This window comes from Nomascus leucogenys, chromosome 1a (assembly GCF_006542625.1).
Source record: "Nomascus leucogenys isolate Asia chromosome 1a, Asia_NLE_v1, whole genome shotgun sequence".
NCBI classification, from domain to species: Eukaryota; Metazoa; Chordata; class Mammalia; order Primates; family Hylobatidae; genus Nomascus; species Nomascus leucogenys.
The window spans coordinates 54,062,342-54,082,712 of record NC_044381.1 but is presented as its reverse complement, the minus strand read 5'-3'; the positions used below and the strand labels follow the sequence as shown (position 1 = coordinate 54,082,712).

Genomic DNA, 20,371 nt, shown 5'->3' with positions numbered 1-20,371 from the left:
GGCTGCGGCTCGGAAGTGCGGGACGCCGGCCCCTGGCGCCGCGGGCCCCCGGGGCGAGCGAGCGAACGAACGAACGAGCCGAGAGGGTGGCGGCCGTCCCCCTCCTCCCCCGGCCTGACCGCAGCCCGACGCCATGGCGCGGGTCCCCCCGACGGGCCAGTTTCGATTCCGGGTGAGGAGGGAGTGGGCGCGGCGCGCGGGTCCCTGGGTGCCCGTCTTTGGCCGGGGAGGGGAGACGGGGCTCGAACCCTCGGGGTCCGGGGCGCGGGGGCCTGCGGGCGGGAGTATGCGGGGCCCCAGGACCACCTCGAAACCAGCCTCTGCCTGGGCTGTTGGGCGCGAAGAGGGTTGCAGGAGGAGAGTTTTAATCGCTCTTTGCCTGCGTGCGCGATGACCCCCTCACCCCCCGCTAACGCCGCGTGGTATGTTTTCTCCGTCTCCCTGCTTCGCCTGTGATGTGGGCTAATTAAATATTTTATTGTTGTTCTTCAGGCACCGCATCAGCCTGCTCAACCCTTTAAATTTACAATTTCCGAATCCTGTGATCGGATTAAGGAAGAGTTTCAGTTTTTACAGGCTCAATACCACAGGTAACGATATTGACTTTAGCTGATCCTCCTGTTTGCTTAGCTCTTGTCTCCCCGACAAATACACACAAACACCCTCCTCCTTTTTTGTGGGGGCGTCACAAAGGTATTATTTTTTTTTCTCGGTGGGCAGAAAGGGCAAATCAAGGCCTCCTTCCTTAGGCAGGTGTAAATAAATTAAACATTTCTTCTACCGTAAATAAAAAGAAGGCAGAACAATCGAAACTGGGGAGACTTGGAAAACGCTGAGGCCAAACTTTCGATATTGATTTATTGGGGCCGGGAGAATGAAAGGTTGGGAAGATTCTGGGGCCTTTTGACATCCTTGGTTCTTTATTACTCCGGACTTGATTCCTTCTCACTTCTTTCTGCCATTCCACTGAAGAGCTGAGCGCCCGGGGAAGTCGGAGTGAGCGATTTCATTACTTTTATGCAAAAAAAAAAAAAAAAAGTTTTCATCTTATAGACGATTTTTAGACTTAGGGTGCCTTTGAGACATTTTTCTTTAGCTGGCTTTTTAATGATGCCTAATTGTTATTTCATAAATGCAAGAACCAAAACAAGCCACTGAACCCGATTGGCACTTTGCCCCTGGGTGGTGGTATTCAACTTGTCTGTGTGTTTTGGAGGGAAAAAAACAAGACATCATTCATAAGACATGCTTGATTCATATTTTCATTAATCTCTTTGTAGAACATTAAAGAAACTCCCTTGTGACGTTTTGGAGGACTTATTTGTGCTTGTATGTGCAGTCATTATTGAGGTTTATTTTCGTGTTTGTTTTATTAAGTGAATATTCAATTCTGGAGGAAGTTCCTGAATTAAGCTGATAAGAGGATTTGTTTCCTTAAAACTTAATTAAAAAAAAAAATCCTAAAAACCAAAAACCACATATATGATCCTTATTGAAGGGGCAAGTACAGACTGGTTCCCACCACCCCTTTCCCCTTTCCCTTTCCATAATGATGGGGGTGTTTATTTAAGATTGTTGATTTAGTTGTTTGTAGGTGAGATTTAGAATATGTGTTTAAGAGTTGAAGGATGTTAAGATCATTGTACTTAGAGTATCTTATGTCTTGAACAGTCTGAAGCTGGAATGTGAGAAACTCGCCAGTGAGAAGACAGAGATGCAGCGGCATTATGTCATGGTAAGAAAACCATGTCACAGATTCAAAGTGCCTATTAGTTTGGAATACCAAAAACAAGAATACGTTTAAATCGCTGGAGGCTGCAAGATAGATCACAGTCAACCTGCCAGTGCAGTTGAAGTTGTGGGAATATGTCTATTAGCAACCTGTAATTCTAGGATGTTATAACTTGCCTTTGACAACTGGCTTTGATTGGAATTTTCAGAAAGTTCAGGCACATGGGGTATAATTTTCTGTGCTTTGTTTTTACACATCGAAAAAAAAAATAAAAACAAAACCTTGTTTGTTTTGTCACAAGCAAAAATGTTTTTGTGTTAGTGGCTTTCTTTGTTGTTTTATTGCTCTTGCTCCAAACAATTTTAGCCAGTTTTTCTGTATGCTGTTAACATTTTAATGTCTTATTATTAAAGACATTATTAAAAAATAATATTTTATTTCTTTGAAAAGGAGTGATGGATAAGGAAAGACAGCAGACAATTTTTCAAATTTTCTCACTATGTTACTATTACATTAATATTTGTATGTTTTCAGTTTCTATAGTGTTATATTGGTTTGAGGAATGTTGTAGTATCCTGTATAACTGATTTGTTCTGCCAGAATTTCTATGCCAGTTATACTACACGTTCAAAAAACCAGATCTGCTTTTACAGAAGTATTATGAAGCATATTTTTATGATTGTCCAAGAAAGCTCCAGAATAACCTACTCATTTATTTTTCTGTCTAGCTTTTTTGCTTTGAATATGTGAATATGAGCAGTACACTAACAAATCAGAAATCAAACTCTTAAGTAGCATCACGTTTTCCAACCTTCCTTTCAAAACATCAGCGTTTGTATAACGCATTCTTTGCTGTTAACTTGCCTGCTGTGCCTAGGAATTAAGAGTCCGTAGGATACCAAATTTTCATCAGACTTTTTTGATGCATCTGCTTGGGATGTATAAAGACAACTGAAGATGTTAAGAATGCTGTGTTTGAATTTAATTTTTCTTAGTTTTGTGTGTTTTCTCTTAGAATTTGTGTCTTAAGATGGTTAAAGATAGTGATGGGCTCTTGATTTACTGGTGTAGATGATATGAAGATACTGGTTTAGGTGAGGCTTTTATGTTTGTTTCAGATTTACTTGGGGCATTTTGAACAAACTAGGAAGACTGTTTGATGAAAGTCATGCATTTAATTACTTTTCCTTCTTTGACAGTATTATGAAATGTCCTATGGGTTGAATATAGAAATGCACAAGCAGGTAAGTTATTTCTTCATAACCATTTTAAATGACAGTAATACTGGTACACTTTGAAAAGAAAATTGTATGTTTTGCAGTTTTATTCTGCAAGCCGTTGTGGCTACCTGTATTTAAAGGACTGGGTAGTGAAGAAAATGCTGTTTTTTCATGTGTGGCTCCCCATCTTTCTTTCATATTATCCTAATTTTTATAATTTAAAAATGTTATTTTAAAAAGTCTGAATACATATTAAACCCTGTACACTTTCAACAGCAGGATGCTAAATTTTAAAATCCTCATGTTATTCTTCTGAAAGAGTTGCTTTATGTATTTTGGGCATTGCAAACTTGTCTTGTGAAAGAGCTTTCCTTGGAAAATATTAAAAAGTAAAATTGTGTGGCGCCTTCGTTGGCTTAATGTGAAAGAATGGGTAGAGGGTGAGCTGGGAGGATGAAAATGAAATCTGTGGAGCTACAAAAGAAATTGATGTAAAATCCTTGTACTGGTCCCCTGAGGCTACTTAGTTGGGTCTTACCAAGAACTATAACCGTTACTTCCAAAATTTGTACAGAGTAAATGAGCCTGATAGGAGGATGTGATAAGGTTCAACATGGGGTCTTGAAATCTAGCAATTAGTTCAGTAGCAAAAAAAAAAAAAATAAAAAAAGATAATGATTAGTTAGAAAGCACTGAGAGATACGACTCAGTCTTCTTTTTGTGCAGGAGACTGAATAAAATGGTTTGGCTTAAATTTCCTAGACAGAAGAATAATAGCGGGTATATATATATATCTCTGTCTCTATATATATAGGTACACACAAATATATATACATATATATATAAAAAATATTGTTTGGCAATAGTAATTCCTCTAGGAAGCATTTATTTTTAGTGATCTCCTAGTGGAAGCACTTCAGGTCTCATCAGCCATTTCAGAATAGGTGTGTATGTGTTTGCCTGCTGGGAAAAAGACAAGGGAAAACTTACTGCTTTTCATTTCCTATTTATGGTCAAGGTGGATATCATTACTTTCTAAGTTGAGAAAATATGAAATGAGCACATACTATTAGGTCTTCACTATTTATGGATTCCTTTTTGGGTATAGTTATTTTCTACATGCTCAGAATATCCCAGATAGTAGATCTTTAAAAGATGGCTGTTAGACAATAAAGGCAATCTGATGAACAGTATTTGAAAACAAAAAGTTGGAAAAAAATGAGACGTTGCTTACATTGAGGACTTTTAATTTCAGATACTGTTTTACTTTGTATGCTATTTGGTTATGTCAATATTAGCATTATAGTATAGTTTGAATGACCTGTTGAAATTAAATTCTTATTTTGGCATCTTTGTCATTTCTGTTTAGATTAGTAATGTAAATATCTTCTGCTTAAACAAAATCCGTTCAATCTTGTGGATGGACTTCTCTTAGTTCTACCTTACAGGAATAAATTACGTGAGAGATATTGTTTGTTAATTATTTCATTACATTTCCTTTGAGGTCTGGATCTTGTGTATGTCTCTTTTTTTGTCTGCACCCCACTCCCCAAAATTAATTAGTGTCTTTTTAAAGATTGGACCAGATGATTAATTTAGTCCCTTTATTTCTCCTTCTGTATCTTGTTTACCCTAACCACTTAGTTTCCTGTTCTCCTTGTACCATCTACATTTCTAACAGGCACGTAGCTTGTATTTGGCCGTATGTATTTCTTTTTCGAGGGGGCATGTGAGATCCCTTAATTTTACACATTTTATACCACTATAATTCTGTCATCTTGTCCAGCTGGCCTCAAATGCCATCTATTTAAAATTGAGAACAGTACATTTTCCCTTTTTTTCTTTTCCTTTTAAATTCAATCATATCAAGAATCCTGAGGGCAGTTTATCACATTATGAAATACAGACAGCCCTGCAAACCACCTACTTATTATATTTTCTTTCTTTCTCCCCCTTAAGCGTAGAGGCATATCTGTCTTTATTTGTTTTCCTAGGCAGACAGCCTTAGTTCCTCTTAGTCTCTCTTCCAGATGTACTCGCTGGATACCCTTGTAATGGAAAGCAGCAATAATGCAGGGAAGTTGCCCTGCGGCATAATTGGGCCTAGTTCTCAAGATCGGGTTAGGTTTATTCACTTATTAGATTTGTGTCTCAAAGGGTTCAAGAGTAGGAATCCCGGGAGCCCTTGGAAGTACCCTAGTAATTGGTGGCCCTGATATTTGAAACCTTTGTGTATTTTTTGGTTAACGTTCCTGTTGTTCTTGGCTGCTGCTGGCCACAGAATATTTATTTTTAGAGAAATTTTTCATTGGAACAGAAAATGATGGTTGTGATGGAGTCATGACTCTGTGACTTAGCAAACTGATAAAAAGATAAAAGTATGAAGCAAAGACAAACAGGGTGGAGGTCGGTATTCTCCCTCCTCCCCTTTCTATGTGGTGCTCATCATCAGTCACCCTGTGTTGATTCTGATAGAGAACTATAAAATGAAACCTATGGGGAATTTGTCATTCTGAAATGAAAGCTAATGTAATTAGTACCAATTAAAGTACATTTAGTAAATTGGATTTAATCTTAATTAAGCCTGCATAATGTTGCCAATTTTTAACAATTATGTTTGAGAACATAATTAATTTAAATTTTGGTAACTGAGTAAATAGCATTAGTCTGGTAGAATTAGTGGATTTTTTTTTTTTTTTTAAAGGGGAACTTGGTGACATGACATGGAATTGGAACATAAAATATGAATCTAAATTTCTGGTAATCTTTAGGATTGATAGAGCTAAGCAGATGAAGCAAAATAAAAAAGTTAGGATGAAGTATTCTAGGCTATAATGGGAATTAATGCTGTGCCACTGTCTCAAGTTCTAGCATAAAAGTGAAGATGACAAATAGGACATGGTTAGAAATGGCACATGTTTTAGTGTGACATCTTCAAAATGGAATTTTTAAAAATGAAAGAACATAGACCCTTATTCCCTAAGGATTTCCCTAAGTGTGTGGTTTTTGTTTTTTGTTTTGTATGAGACAGCTGACCCAGGGTTTAGTTGTTAAGTTTTTTTGCTGATTGTTCTTCTTTGTAAATACAGTGTGGCTTCTAAATGGGTTGGTGGCTTCTAAATGGCACAGTGGGGTGATGCATGGAGTTGATAGCATTACTAAATGCTGCTTGTTCCCATCTTTCACCTGTAATGCTGTCATTAAAGAAGTCCTCACTGATGGACTCTGACAGCAGTGGTTACCATTCTAAAAAGTGAGTATTGGATATAGATTAGGAACAGTAGGTATGTGAATTCAACCTATAGGAACTATAAATGGAGATGAACATACCGTCTTTTGAAAAGGGGAGAATGAGAACATCTATGACTTCCTTATAGTTAGTATTCTACGATGTGAAAACCTCCTCATTTGAATTTTAGTAATCATCAGGAAATTTTAGAAATCTAAAACACATAGAATCTGAAAGTAAGTACTGCGCATTTATGTATGTTTTATGTGTGTATTTTTATGTGTGTGTATGCGTGTGTGTGTGTATATATGTATGTATATTTAATCAAAGCAAGAAAAGTCCTGTTTCACTTAAAGCCATGTACATTTTATTACGAGACTTGGGCCACAACCATTTGAGTGCTGCTAAAATATTAATTGAATAGAAATGAAAGGGCCTTGCCAACTGATAGGATATCATAATCATAGCCTCTTTGGTCGATGGTAAATGATGATAAATGACATTAGGAACCTTTTAGCAAACTGTAATAACTACAAGGAGGGAAGCAGTATGGATTTGCATTATATCTGATACCCTCTAGTACCAAGTGGATTGCCAATACTGCTTGTTTAGCATTTTCTAAGGGCAATAAGATATTGATTTCTGACTTACAAGGAACAGCTCTATTTTCACCATTGAAAAGTATTGCAGGTTGTTAAGAAGAAATTGACTTGAAGAGGCCGACTGCTGCCCATCATGGAGCAAATAAAGCAAAACTGCCGAAGCATGGTGGAGCAGCGAGACGGGCCCTCAGCAATTTGTTGCTATTAATTTACCATGCTCGACAGCAAATCAATCGGCATCTACTTCATCTGCTGGAGAAAATGCTGTCCAGGGCAGATAAAAGGCTCGGCATGGTACAGAGAATAGACTGGATTGGCCAAAAGCAGGCTGCAGTTAATGTGTAAATAAGTGAAATCAAGGCCACTGTTGCAGAGGAAGCTGTTGTTAATTAGGTTGGTGTTTTTTAGTGAACTATTTTAGAAAGCAGCTAGGATTTGGAGAGTAAGAAGAGATTTATTGAGATTGAAGTAATATATGACTGGCATGACATTCTAGCCTTGAGTGTACTTGATTCTAGGGTGCAGTAAATTTATTTGGGGACACTGCTTGCTATGGAGTTTGTTGAAAGTTCGTTTTAGACCAAATTTCCCTTATGATAACTTTTTTTTTGAACCTTGCCAGTTTTTTGCACATATTCTGTCTTACTGTGTACTCTTAGATTTAGAAGAGTAGATGGAGGAGTAGGTGTTTCAGTATAGAGGCACAAATGTGTCTGTTGTATTCTTACCCAGTGCCTTTTTTTTTTTTCAGAGATAGGTATAATTGAACTCTTGTATAATAATGAGAGTGAACTATCATCGAAGATGGGGTGTTCTAGCTGAAAGTAACTAATAAATGAAGATTTTCCTGACAGAACTTTATCTTAGGAAATAACAATCTAGAGGGCCTGAATAGTGGGTGGATACTACTAGATTATAAAATCTCAAAGATGACAAGTGAAATTTTGATGCCTGCATAAACTTCAGATACAATTACAAGATCGTGTGGGGGTGGGAAGGGTTCTTGTGTTTTTGGTTTTCATTAAGGTTTAAAGCCACCTTTTCTAGTTTAAGATTGTTTGCATGCTGATAATATTCCACAATTAATGTTAACGGAGTGAAGGGTATTGGTGGTGTTTTTTCCCCTTTACCTCTCATTTGGGCATTTTAAAATAGGAGGCCAACTTCATTTACTCCTGTTTAGTAAATCTAAATGAGTGTAGGTTTTAAATTAGATTTTTTTCCCAAAACCCTTCAGAAGGTCTAGTATTAGGGCAGTTGATAAGTAAGTGGAAGCACCTTGGGCAGGACCCAATGACCTGTCCTTTTACTTACCACAGCACCTGCACGGGAAGCAGATCTGGAGGATGAAATTTAACCTGTTAAGGTGTGTGTATGTTTTAGGGTGCGTGTTTTCCGAATACTGTGGGGAGTTCCCTTTTTCCTTCTCCCATGATGGATTCTTTTGTCTTTCTAGAGATATCATAGGAGGATATCTGGATTTTTCACCTAAGGCAGTGATTCTTGAGTGAAATTTGAATTTCCTTTCAATAGAAGTAGACATTTATTATATATCTGGCTTGCACTTACCACTGATCTGGGCACACTGCCAAAATTCTTATCGTTAGTTCTCATAATGATCCTAAGACAGGGATTACATCCAGTCAAAAGTTGATTAAACAGGGTCAGCTCTGCACAAGGTGATACAGCTAATAGTTGGTGGATTCAGGACTTCAAATAAATTTACATGGGAGGATATCTCCTGGGAGATGGGTTTGCCATGGGTTAGAGATTCAGGCCCGAGTTCATTCCTGGAATAGAGAGTCCCTGAACTTTAGGCTCATACGCAGAACCTCTTGAGTTGGGGGATTCTCTGCAACTTCCTAGAGTCCATGGATGGCTCAGCCTGCCCTCTGCATCCAGACTGCTTTCAGTGGGTGAGAGGGTGAGGTTGCTTTCACTGGGAATCTCCCACATATGGGCTAGGAGAGCTGCTTGCTTATCAAGATGGAATTTGCTTCCTCCCTAGGCAACCAATTTCTCATTTGTTTACAAACTTGTTCTCTTTAACTTCTATCTTTTCCTGTGGCTTATGAGAGTGCCTACAGACAAGGGGCTGTTTGTTAATCACCATCTTGTGGGCTTTTGAAGGGGGAAGCTGGGAGGGGAAAATGTGATGTTTTGTAGCCTCTTTGTAGTTTAGAAAGAGGTTCGTAGATGCAGGAAATCACACAATTCAGTTTTAAATGAAGGCAGATGTTTTGCTTTTACTGTTAAAAGAATTTCTTTGCAGCATTCAAACAAAAGGATAGTTCCTTTTTACTGCCCCTTAATCCCTGCTGGATATTATTTATTTTTATTTATTATTTTGATGGGCAAAATTCTTTGTATCTAGGTATATATCACTTTGAGCTGTGTAGGAATGATGGACTGGACTAATGAGCTACATCTCTAGGTGCTGTTGCAGCACTGGTGAAGGAGACAGTACAGGCACCAGCCCACTGTTCTTCACATTCTTCATTTAATCTTTGCTTTCCTAGAATACATCTTTTTTATTTCTTCTTTTTTTTCTTGTGTTATAAGATAGGTAGAGGAAACCAGTTGGGAATTAAATGTTTAAAAAATGCATTTATAAGTTATTTGTGTTTGTTTTAATGTGGCTTTTTTTTTTTTTTTTTTTGCCTTTGATGTGATTTGATGGTTTGGTTTACCACTTCTGGACAGCAATAATGTATTTGGTGGCTAGAGAAAAGAGGGACAGGGATGTGCGTTCTAGAAGGCACTTTCTTGATCCCTCTACACACCCTCTTAAAACGACTCCAGCGTTCCAGCAATGGTGGTAGATTCAGTGTCCTATACTAGCTAAGTTATTACCAGTTTTGTAAGCTGGGCTGTTGGAGAGAAGCAGGGGGGCAGCACATTTAGGCATGGGCAACGGAGTATTTACACTGATAATGACAGTTTGCAAGGCTTAGAACTTGTTCAAAGTAAGTATACTGCAAACAGTTTATGAAATTATTACTCTAAAGAGGAAGGGCCTCAGAAGTTTTAGTCAAAAGCAAAAGTTAGAGCTGTTTTGTCTTTGCCTTAGTAATAATAGCTCTCAGTGGTAGTTGTTTTCTATCTGTGAAGAGGGATTTAGCTGGCATTCATCACCACAGATCTATATACCCTCTCTGTTTTCACTGGAACTTACCCAGCATTTATGCCAGGCTGTTGCTATTTCTATATCATTGAGCCAAAACTTATCCCTGGAGAGCTGCATGTGTAACCCTTATTCCATCCAGGGGTGACACATGGGCAGGGTGTGGATTTTCTTAGCTGGTTCATCAAATAAGCAGAAGAGAAAACTCTGGGATACCCCTTAGGTACTCTGTCCTCTGGTGAGTGCATCGCATTGTCATCTCTCTTGAGGATTTGCCCACACACATTTCAAGAATTGTATGGTGGAGGCAGCTTCTGCGTGTCATGGAATGAAAGGATAACTTCTCTCCCGATGCAAGGCAATACTCTATCCCCAACCTGGGCTGGCTGTGGTGTGCTTGGGACTTCTGCAGGGCCCTGTTGCTTGCAGCAACCTAGGCAAAGTGAGAGGTTGGGGAAGGATGAGGAGGGATATTGGCTTTTTGATTTCTTAGCAGGCTTATTTAACTCATTATTATTATTATTATTATTATTATTGTAATTCGGGTTCTGTCCTTATTTTCTAACTATGTATTTTGTTTCTGAAGGTCTGTGGGTGATTTTGGTTATTGAATTTGAAACTGCAAGAAAATATAACTGGAAAGAATAGTCATAGTAGAAATTATAAGCACTAGCACTCTGTAACACCCTTTCTTTACAGAGAGCTTAAGGCATTTTATATGTTCTCTTTAATATTCCTCATGTTCTGTAAAGCAGGTAGCAAGCTTGGATCCATGTATTTATTTAAATAGCTTCTGTCAGTGAAGTACCCAACAGTTTGCCAAGCAGTGTCATTCTGCTGGCCTCCTTTAACAGATGACACTGAGGCTTAAGAGCTTAAGAGACTAGCCCAGTGTCACAGTCAGGGAGGAACAGCACGGGGGTGGAGATACCAGAGTTCACTCAGGTCAGCGAATGCGCCTGAGGTTGCATAGTGAGAGTCACTGGCAGAAGAGGAAATAGTAGGTTTCTTGACTTCCCTTCCAGGGCTCCCTTCGCTGACCATGCTGTTTCCAAACAGCAAATAATGTGCTTGTTTCTATGATGTGTTTGGCTTTCTGCAACAAGAGGAGCATAGTGATACTACTGGCGGTCCAAGAGTGTTACACTGTCATCTCTAGTGAGAGATCTGATCTGTGTTTGTGTTTGAGGACAGCTCCTCCCTCCCCTCCCCTCTGCCCTCTCATTGCCTCTGCCCTGCCCTGTGTTGTCTAAAGGGAGTCTAGGATCAGCAATATTGAAATATAAAGCCAAGGTCCCCTTTTAGAAAAGTGCTTCATAAAACTGGCTATCTAGCATTCCTGAACTGTACCATGCAAACATGCTATATTAGATACTTACCTGTTTATTGCCTGTCTCTGTCTTGTGCTAGATTGTAAGCTCCATGAAAACAGGAGCTTTTATTGTTTACTGCTGTGTACCCGGTGTTGAGCACTGTGCCTATCGCATAGTAGATGCTGGTGCGCAATAAAATATTTGGTGAATAAGAGAATAGCAGTTAGAGCTAGCCAAGAATATGTGTGCTTTAAGATTTTTAAGGGTATATTAGGTTGCAAGATAGATAACAAATACTGAATCTCAGGCATACTTAGGTCTGTGTTGTCTACTAGTTTGTGGAAAAGTGACACTTGGAAAGAGGAAGCAAAAGCAACCGAACTTGCTGTGCCTTTTAGGAACAAGTTAGTATAGCTAAAGTAGAATATATGTATTTTAGTATGTTGAGTCTGCATTTTTAAAGATGAAAAGATGAATCATTCCAAACAGAATTTAAAATTCAGTTTGAACGTCACTGTATCACTAGTCAGTGTTTATCTGAAGAATTCTTTTACTAATAATAGGTCTATGTACCTGTGGTTTGAATGAATATGGAGCAATATCGATCTTGACTATATTGTGTGTTTAGCTAACTTCCCTGCAAATCAGTAAAAAATGCAAGCTTTTAGTTCTTTTCAAGGGACAAGGAATTTTGAAAATGTCTTAATTTTTTTTTATTGGTAGAGATAGTATAACGTTGAAAGAAGAGTAATCATAACAGTAAGCAATTTTAGATTGCTTATCATGTCGATAATATTTCACTTATTCTTACAACAGTCTTATGAGATTATAATAGTAGTAGTATTTCCATTTTATATATGTTGGGGCTGAGAGACAGAGAGCTTAAATAGCTTGCTTAAAATCACCTAGCCGGTAAAATAGATCTTGGGTTTGACTCAAGGTCAGAACACTGGTATGATAGATATTTCTGCCTTATTCCAGTTGATATGTTTGGAATACGCCACCATCAGCATACTTACTACCTCCCCCCAAATGCTTGATTGATTCCGGAGCCTCAGATTCTAGTTCTGGCCTTGCTAGTAACCAGCTTTGTGATATTGCTGAGTACCGTACCTTTAAGGGCCACGCTTTTCTCATCTTTAAATTAGGGTGTAAGTGAACGCCCAGATCTCTTTTAGCTCTTTTAGTTAAAATGACCATTTCAGTTTGGTTTGTTGCTGTGACCCAGTGAACAGAAATTGAAATGTTTTTTTTTTTTTTTTTTCAGTCTTAGAAAGTCTCTTTTAGCACTTATTTTCAGAATTTTTAAAATCCAAAATTACGTAATGGGCCTAGGAGTAGAAATGTATATTTATATAATATTAATACTTTATTTTTTATAAGGTACTTTCTCATCCATTTTTTTTGTGTAAACCCCAATAATAAAGCATTCCCCCCATCCTGTGGATGAACACAGTGAGACGCAGATGTTAGATGACAAAGTTCTTCACTTAATTAGTAGGTGGTTTACAATTCACTGATTCTCTTATGGCCAGCATTCAGGCTAAAGTCATGTTGACACAGAAGTAGAGCAATTTTCATAAAACATGTAATATAAAAGTATATATAAAATAAAATATATCAGTATGTCTTTAAAGTGATTAGTTTTTGTACTTTTCCTTTGGCATATATTAGAAAACTTAGGTCGGGCACGTGGCTCACACCTGTAATCCCAGCACTTTGGGAGGCTGAGGTGGGTGGATCATGAGGTCAGGAGATCGAGACTGTCCTGGCCAACATGGTGAAACCCCGTCTCTACTAAAAATACAAAAATTCACTGGGTGTGGTGGCGCGTGACTGTAATCCCAGCTACTCAGGAGGCTGAGGCAGGAGAATCACTTGAACCAGGGAGTCAGAAGTTGCAATGAGCTGAGATCGCGCCACTGCACTCTAGCCTGGCGTCAGAGCAAGACTCCGTCACAAAAAAAAAAAAAAAAAGAAAGAAAGCTTAATTGTATGACCTCTGAACTTGTATGAATTATAATGTGATTCAATAATTTTCTTCCAATGATGTGCAAAGGGGCTATGTAGCAGTTTATTACCTGTTGTGTAATTAGCTCCGGGGGTTACTCTTCCAGAATCTAATGTAGGTGTCAATTTCTCTAGCTTGAGGTAAAGCATGTCTGTAAACTGTGGCTTACGGTGAGCTTGACATCTCAAATCCTCAGGACGTTCTTGCTTTGTCCTATCAGGAATCCTTTCCTTAGGGAAGATAAATTCATTGTAAATAAATGGCTTAATCATAAATAGAAGGGAGAAATGTTTAATCTTGGCCTTTTGGAGTTTATAAATGAAAGACACAGTAGAGATCAGGTTCCTTCATTACAGTTTAGTTCCAAAAGGGAAGAATGTGGTTTTGGTTTTAAAAAATTTTTTAATTTTTAATTTTTATGAGTACATGGTAGGTGAATTTATTTATGCGGTAAATGAACTATTTTGATACAGGCATACAATGCATAATAATCACATTCGGGTAAATGGACTATCCTTTAACTCAAGCATTTACCCTTTTTTTGTGTGGGTTAGAAACTTTCTAATTATACTCTTAGTTACTTTTAAATGTACAATAAATTATTGTTGACTCTAGTCACTCTGTTATGCTATCAAACACTACACCTTATTCATTCTGACTATATTTTTGTATACAGAAGAATATGTTTTGTTCACTGCTGTACCACTGGCACCTAAAACAATGCCTGGAATATAGTAGAAGAAATGAATGAATGAATGATGGAACAGCTAAAGGAATATTTTAATTTTTCATTTTATTGCATTTCATGTAGCATCACATATTCCGAGTATCAGCCACCTTTATATAAGCTGTCTTTGTTTCTGAGTGCTTAGGGAGGGCCTGGCTTTATGATGAGCAAAAAAGGCCTAGATAGGCAATCAGAGAGTAGGAGTTCTTATCTCAGTCTACTACAGGTCCTTGAGCTGCTGATTGGCATTTTTAAAATTTAGAATTGGATTCATACTTTGCCAGATGATTTATTTCTAAGATATCTTGCAACTCTTAACATCATGTGATGTTTAAATGACCAGCTTAAAAATAAAATTCATCGCTACTTTCATTGCTTAGTACTATAGGCATGCCATTTTAGTAAGTTAAGTTTTAAGATAATTTTTATAAGAGGAAATACAGCCAGGTTTTTTTTGTTTTTGTGTTTGTATTTTTGTAGAATCTCACTTTGAGCAATGTTAGGCTATTGTGTGGACAGCTAAAATAATCCTAATATTGCCAATGTTTCACAACCTAGAACCATCTGCTGTGTTGCTTTTTTTGCAGTTGTAGCTGCATCTTCCTGGTCCTTCTATAGGCTAAGAGCACATCAGTAACTACATATAGTTAACAGATTTTTCACATGTGTATCTTGGGCAAGCGTTAGTGATAATAAGAGCAGTTAAAATTTATCGAGTGCCCACTGGATACCAGGTAAAGCACTAAATGCTTCAGAGGTATTAATTTGTTTAATTTGTAATCTTTTGAGGAAGGGATCTGATTATCATTATTGCGTATGAGGAAACTAAGGTAAAGAGAAGCTGAGAAATTTGCCCAGGGTTATATAGCTGATAGGTTACAGAGTAGGGGTGTCAAGGCCAGGCATTCTGGCTTGAGAGCCTACATTCTGGTTCTGAACCACTGGCAATAAATGTCTCATAAGTGACTATGGTAAACTTCTTTGTTTATCCGTGTATGTGTGCGTGTGTGTGTGTGTGTGTGTGTGTGTGTGTGTGTGTGTTTTGAGACAGAGTCTTGCCCTGTTGCCAGGCTGGAGTGCGGTGGTGCGATCTCAGCTCACTGTAACCTCCGCCTCCTGGGTTCAAGCAATTCTCCTGCCTCAGCCTCCTGAGTAGCTGTTATTACAGGCCCACACCACCACGCCTAGCTAACTTTTTTGTATTTTTAGTAGAGATGGGGTTTCACCATGTTGGCCAGGATAGTCTTGATCTCTTGACCTCGTGATCCCGCCCACCTCGGCCTCCCAAAGTGCTGGGATTACAGGTGTGAGCCACCGCGCCTAGCCTATCCTTGTTTTCTAAATGAAAAAAACAAATCGTTTGCTTCTGTGTTCTGTACACAGTGAGCTTAAATGTTAAAAATAATAGCTGGTATCATTTGGGTATTTTGTTTTGCAAATTAACACACTAGATAGTGGACTCATTCATTGGTTCATCTTTTATCACAGATTCTACTGTTTGTCCCTGGCTGGATAACTACAGGCCTCTAGATATTTTTGTACCTCTGACTGTGAGATTTCTAAAACAGGCATGGCACCTTCTTTTGTAACCACGTGTCACATGGGAATGTTCAGGGAACTGTAAACTTCTGAGTGCCTGCCTGGGGTGGACGAAAGATGGAGGTTCTTGGCTGAGTTTGAAAGGTTCTCGCCGGTCGCGGTGGCTCATGCTTGTAATCCCAACACTTTGGGAGGCCGAGGCGGGCAGATCACGAGGTCAGGAGATTGAGACCACAGTGAAACCCCGTCTCTACTAAAAATACAAAAAAAAAAAAAAAAATTAGCCGGGCGTGGTGGCGGGCGCCTGTAGTCCCAGCTACTCGGAGAGGCTGAGGCAGGAGAATTGCTTGAACCCGGGAGGCGGAGCTTGCAGTGAGCCGAGATTGCGCCACTGCACTCCAGCCTGGGCCACAGAGCGAGACTCTGTCTCAAAAAAAAAAAAAAAAAAAAAAAAGAAAGGTTCTATATAGTTCTGGAATTTATATGCATAATTGTGTACCTTTTTTGCGGGGCAGAATCCGTAGCCCTTACTGATTCAATGAGGAAACTGGAATCCAAACAAAAGAGTTAGGGAGGTGCTGTGCTACAGCAGTGGTTGCAAACTGGAGCAGTTCCTTTCCTCAGAGGATGTCTGGCAATGTGATGATATTTGCGGTTGTCACAACTTGGAGGTGCTACTGGCATCTAGTGGGTAGAGTCTGGGATGCTGCTGAACATCTGCATGTACAGGACAGCCCTCTACAACAAAGACTTAGCTGGCCTAGAATCTCAGTAGTGCCAACACTCAGAAACTCTGCTCCAGAGAGAAGAAAATATTATTAAATTCTGTTGCCTTTTTATGGCCTGGAGAGTTATAGGTTTGGGGCATAAAGACCTCTTTGAGTAGAGAAAGGCCAAGTATGAGCATTGTCTGGCTTCTCCAGTTAAGTCAATTTGAGAGAATCGTTCAAACATACTTAACCTTTTCAGATTTTTTGCTCCCTTTCCCATGATGATAAGCAGAGTTGGGGTAGGTGGTAGTTAAGTTCTGAATAGAGATATTACATGATCCTTTGTAATCTTCCTTTTCCTACAGAAGGGGCCATGATAAACCACCTCGGTGGGATGGAGTTTTCACACTTAAGTTCAGTTTCTCATTGGAAATCAGCTTGATTTCCACTGAAAACATCCAGATCTTTGTGGTGCTACTACTGCGCAAGGCAGAAGACATTTTCAGTGGAGGTACTGGATTGGCAGAAATTTCTTTATGTGAGGCCCATTAGTCCTGTCTCCCCATTGAAGTCACTAGAATTAGTCTTACTCCTTGTCTAGGTTTTTCAGAAGTGTTGCCCTTTATTAGCCTTCCTTTGTCCATGCTGGGCATTCTCAGTCATTTCAACCATTCTCCTGGGACACCAGTCTGGTTGGTACCAAGACGTGTATGATAGACCGGGCCGCCTGAGAATTCAACATAACGTTTCTGGCCTGATTCTACCCAACTGAGGGATTAGGGAAGATCTTACTGCAAAATAGCCCTTCTGCTCTTTCTCTTTAGGGCAGAATACATTATATTTGTCTTTGTCATGTCCTGATCACACTGTAATACACAAAATAGAACCTTGAGTTTTTTAAGTAACCTGAGTCCACAGCATGGATTCGTTTTTGTTTTTGAATGTGTGGGCGCTGATCAGTGAACCTGTTTTACTTGGACTTCTTTTCCCCCAACAAATTCCACTATGCTGCGCTATGAATGTGGGTGACTGTTTTAAAGGCTTTTGATTTTGGGGGGGACAGAGAACTGTTTGGGAATGTGGTTTTACCTCTAAGTATGTCTACCTTGGTTAACCCCCCAAAAATATAGTCAACCTAAAGTGGCTAGTAAAAAAACAATAGCAGTTCTGTAGCTGCTTGTTTGTTTGAACATTTTTTGGGTGAGCTAGGGGAAGACAAAAACTCATGTTTGGGCTTCTTAATGGAGAAATTGTGTCCCCAAAATTCCAATGTGTGCTTCTTAAGCTTCCACTCTTCTCTAGGTTCTGGGAATGGGGAGGTAAACTTTGGCACCCCTACTTGCTTGTAAGTTTTCTCTTTACATTTCAGAGGTGTCAGATTTAGGAGAGGCTGCTTGTAAGTTTTCTCCTTATATTTAAGAGGTGTCAGATTTAGGAGAGGCTGCGGCAGGCAAAGTACATTATCCTTTTGTAATATGGGAGCTCATTTTCAAAGGCTCCATATGGCTAGCCTGGGAGGCTCATAGTAAAGACCTGCTTTAGTTGTAAGCAGAGCTGATAGGAGGGTTTTCTTATAATCTAAGCAATAATTTTTAGGTTATTTTGCATCAGTTTAGGATGCACACTTGTGAGGTGGTATTTATGCCTTCTTCCCAGATTAGATTTACAAATCCCACTTCCTTAGATACTTGATTTTACATTTTGAATCATGCTTTTTTGCCACTTTCTTTCTGAGGCTCACCATGCAAATTAACTTTCTAAACTGAAATATTTAGCTGCTCAAATTGAAATACCTGGAACTGGATTTATCATAAAGGTTAAGAAGATTATAACCTAAATACTTAAACATGAAAAAATAACTTAATCTTCATGAGATTGTTTTATTCTTTCATTGGGAGGGTTACTTGTTTAAGAGCCAGTAGTCCTGGTCACCTCAGAGGGAATGCAAAGGCTCTTATTCTTTCATCCAGCGAATGTTAATTAACCTCATACTATATGCAGGTTGCTTTGAGGGCTAGCAGGTTAGGAAAGGTAGGAGGCTTGCCTCCATGGAGCATCTAGTCTTTTTACTTCATTTGGACCACTGTAAAAAATATAAAGCAGTGCAGTGGATACACAGTTGTGACATAGGTGGAAGAGAAGGGGATCTTTCTGTCTTCTTGAGTGATTAAGGATGCTGTTACAAAGGAGGTGAGCACAGTTTAGTGAGACCTCAGAGGACGGGGAGCACTTAGGCAGGATGAAAGGAAAGGGTAGGATTCCAAGTGGAGGCCACAGGGACTGGAAACTGCTGTGCATATTCAGGCTGTGTTTAGCGTTTCTAGCTTTATTGAGTGGTAGAGGAGAGAATAATTGGGAAGATAGGTTTGGGATGCATTATAGAAGGCCTTGAATGCTGGTGGTAGTGCTTGGGCTATAAAAAGAAAGCAAAGGGAAGATTAATCAGTAGTTGGTCAAGGGACCATATCTGTTTTGCTAATTTGCTCAGCAGCTAGCATGAGGCCTGAGAACAAATGTCAATGAATGTTGTTGAAATGATTTGAGTGGAGAGGGGCATGACTGGAGAGGGACAGGGTGGAGGAGGTGAAGTCTGAACTAGGAAAGTAGAACTGGAAAGGAGGAATCTCTATGACTTGACATTTCATTGGATGAGGAGTATGGAAATGCATAGGAGGAAAGGCCCTAAGACATTGATGTCTGCAGAGGGACAGTCATGGTACCATTCATTGATAGAAAAAGATACTTTAGAAGGGGAGAACTTGGTGTTGACAATGCTGCCAGGTGTGGTACCTAGGAAGAAGGGAGTGAAAGAAGGAAGAGGAGGAGGGAATGAATGAGTTTGTTGCTTCTTTTACTTTCGTATCATCACCTTACTTTCATCTCTCCTGCCAAATTTATAATCCTTCCAAGAACCTCAAGGATTCTTTCCACATCTTCTGTATACCACAGTGGACTTTGCCAGGCAGACTTTTGTGAGCATGTGTTTTAGGAACTATTTGACCTTTGTAGGAGTGTAGAAGAGAGTTGTTTCTTCTTCTTCTTCTTCTTCTTCTTCTTCTTCTTCTTCTTCTTCTTCTTCTTCCTTCTTCCTCCTTCCTCTTCCTTCTTCCTCCTTCCTCCTTCCTCCTTCCTCCTTCCTCCTTCTTCTTCTTCTTCTTCTTCTTCTTCTTCTTCCTTCTTCCTTCTTCTTTTTTTTTTTTTTTTTTTTTTGAGGCAGGGTCTTGCTCTGATGCCCAGGCTGGAGTGCAGTGGCATGATCATGGCTCACTGCAGCCTCAGCCTCCTGGGCTCAAGTGATCCTCCCACCTCAGCCTCCTGAATAGCTGGGACTAAAGGTGCTCATCACCACACCTGGCTAATTTTTGTATTTTTTGGTACAGACTGTGTTTCACCATGTTGCCCAGGCTAATCTCAAACTTCTGAGCTCAAGCCACACGCCCACCTCATCCTCCCAAAGTGCTGGGATCACAGGAGTGAGCCACTGTGCCCAGCCAGAGATAGAGAGTTTCTATCATTTTGCTCGGTTACTGCCATTACCTTTATATAGACATAGTGGAATTTGTAAATTCAATTGATTTTTAACTTTTTCGTCTGTAAAGGATTTTTAACATTAGAAGTAGGTACAGAATCCTCAAAATTATTCGTCTATCGTTGAAACTCTTTGCTGCAGTCATTCTTTTCTTCCTTTTATTTTTTATTTTTTGTGTGACTTGGCCAACAACTCTGGATATCAGTGATTGTGTATCCTTTTTAAGTTGAGAAATTTCATGTAGACATAAGGCTGAGTCAATAATTGTCTTGGGCAACTACTGTGTTTCAAAAGAAATAATTATTCCCATTGTTCATTATGTCCCTGATGAGCTAAACACTGAAATTACAATAGATGCTTCAGTCAGTGTGAATTATTTGCGTGTGGTTAATTTTCTTCTTTTTTTCTCTAATGTGAGGCATATTCTGTATTTTCAACCTTTACCCCTTTTAGAAACTTGTCTTAAGCTGCCTTGGTTGAATGAGAACAGCAGTGATAGTAAGGAAAGTTAAGATGAAATTAAAAAGGCCATAGAGTACATTTTTGGTAAACCAAAATATTGCATGGTGGCATAAAGCCACAGATCCATTCTAAAAAAAAAAAATGAAAACCGAAATGTGGTTTTGCTGTCTGTC

At 39.1% G+C, this 20,371-nt stretch overlaps 1 protein-coding gene across 4 annotated transcripts in view; it reads left to right on the top strand.

Moving 5' to 3' along the window:
• The window catches only part of LOC100587624 (TLE family member 4, transcriptional corepressor), a 151,698-nt gene that overhangs the window by 1,427 nt on the left and 129,900 nt on the right, over nt 1-20,371 (top strand). For all 4 annotated transcript variants that reach the window (XM_030809596.1, XM_030809592.1, XM_030809590.1 and 1 more), the window contains exons 2-4: nt 493-590; nt 1,672-1,735; nt 2,932-2,976. In XM_030809596.1, coding sequence (XP_030665456.1) covers nt 493-590; nt 1,672-1,735; nt 2,932-2,976 — 207 coding nt within the window. The remainder of the gene's footprint in view (nt 1-492; nt 591-1,671; nt 1,736-2,931; nt 2,977-20,371) is intronic.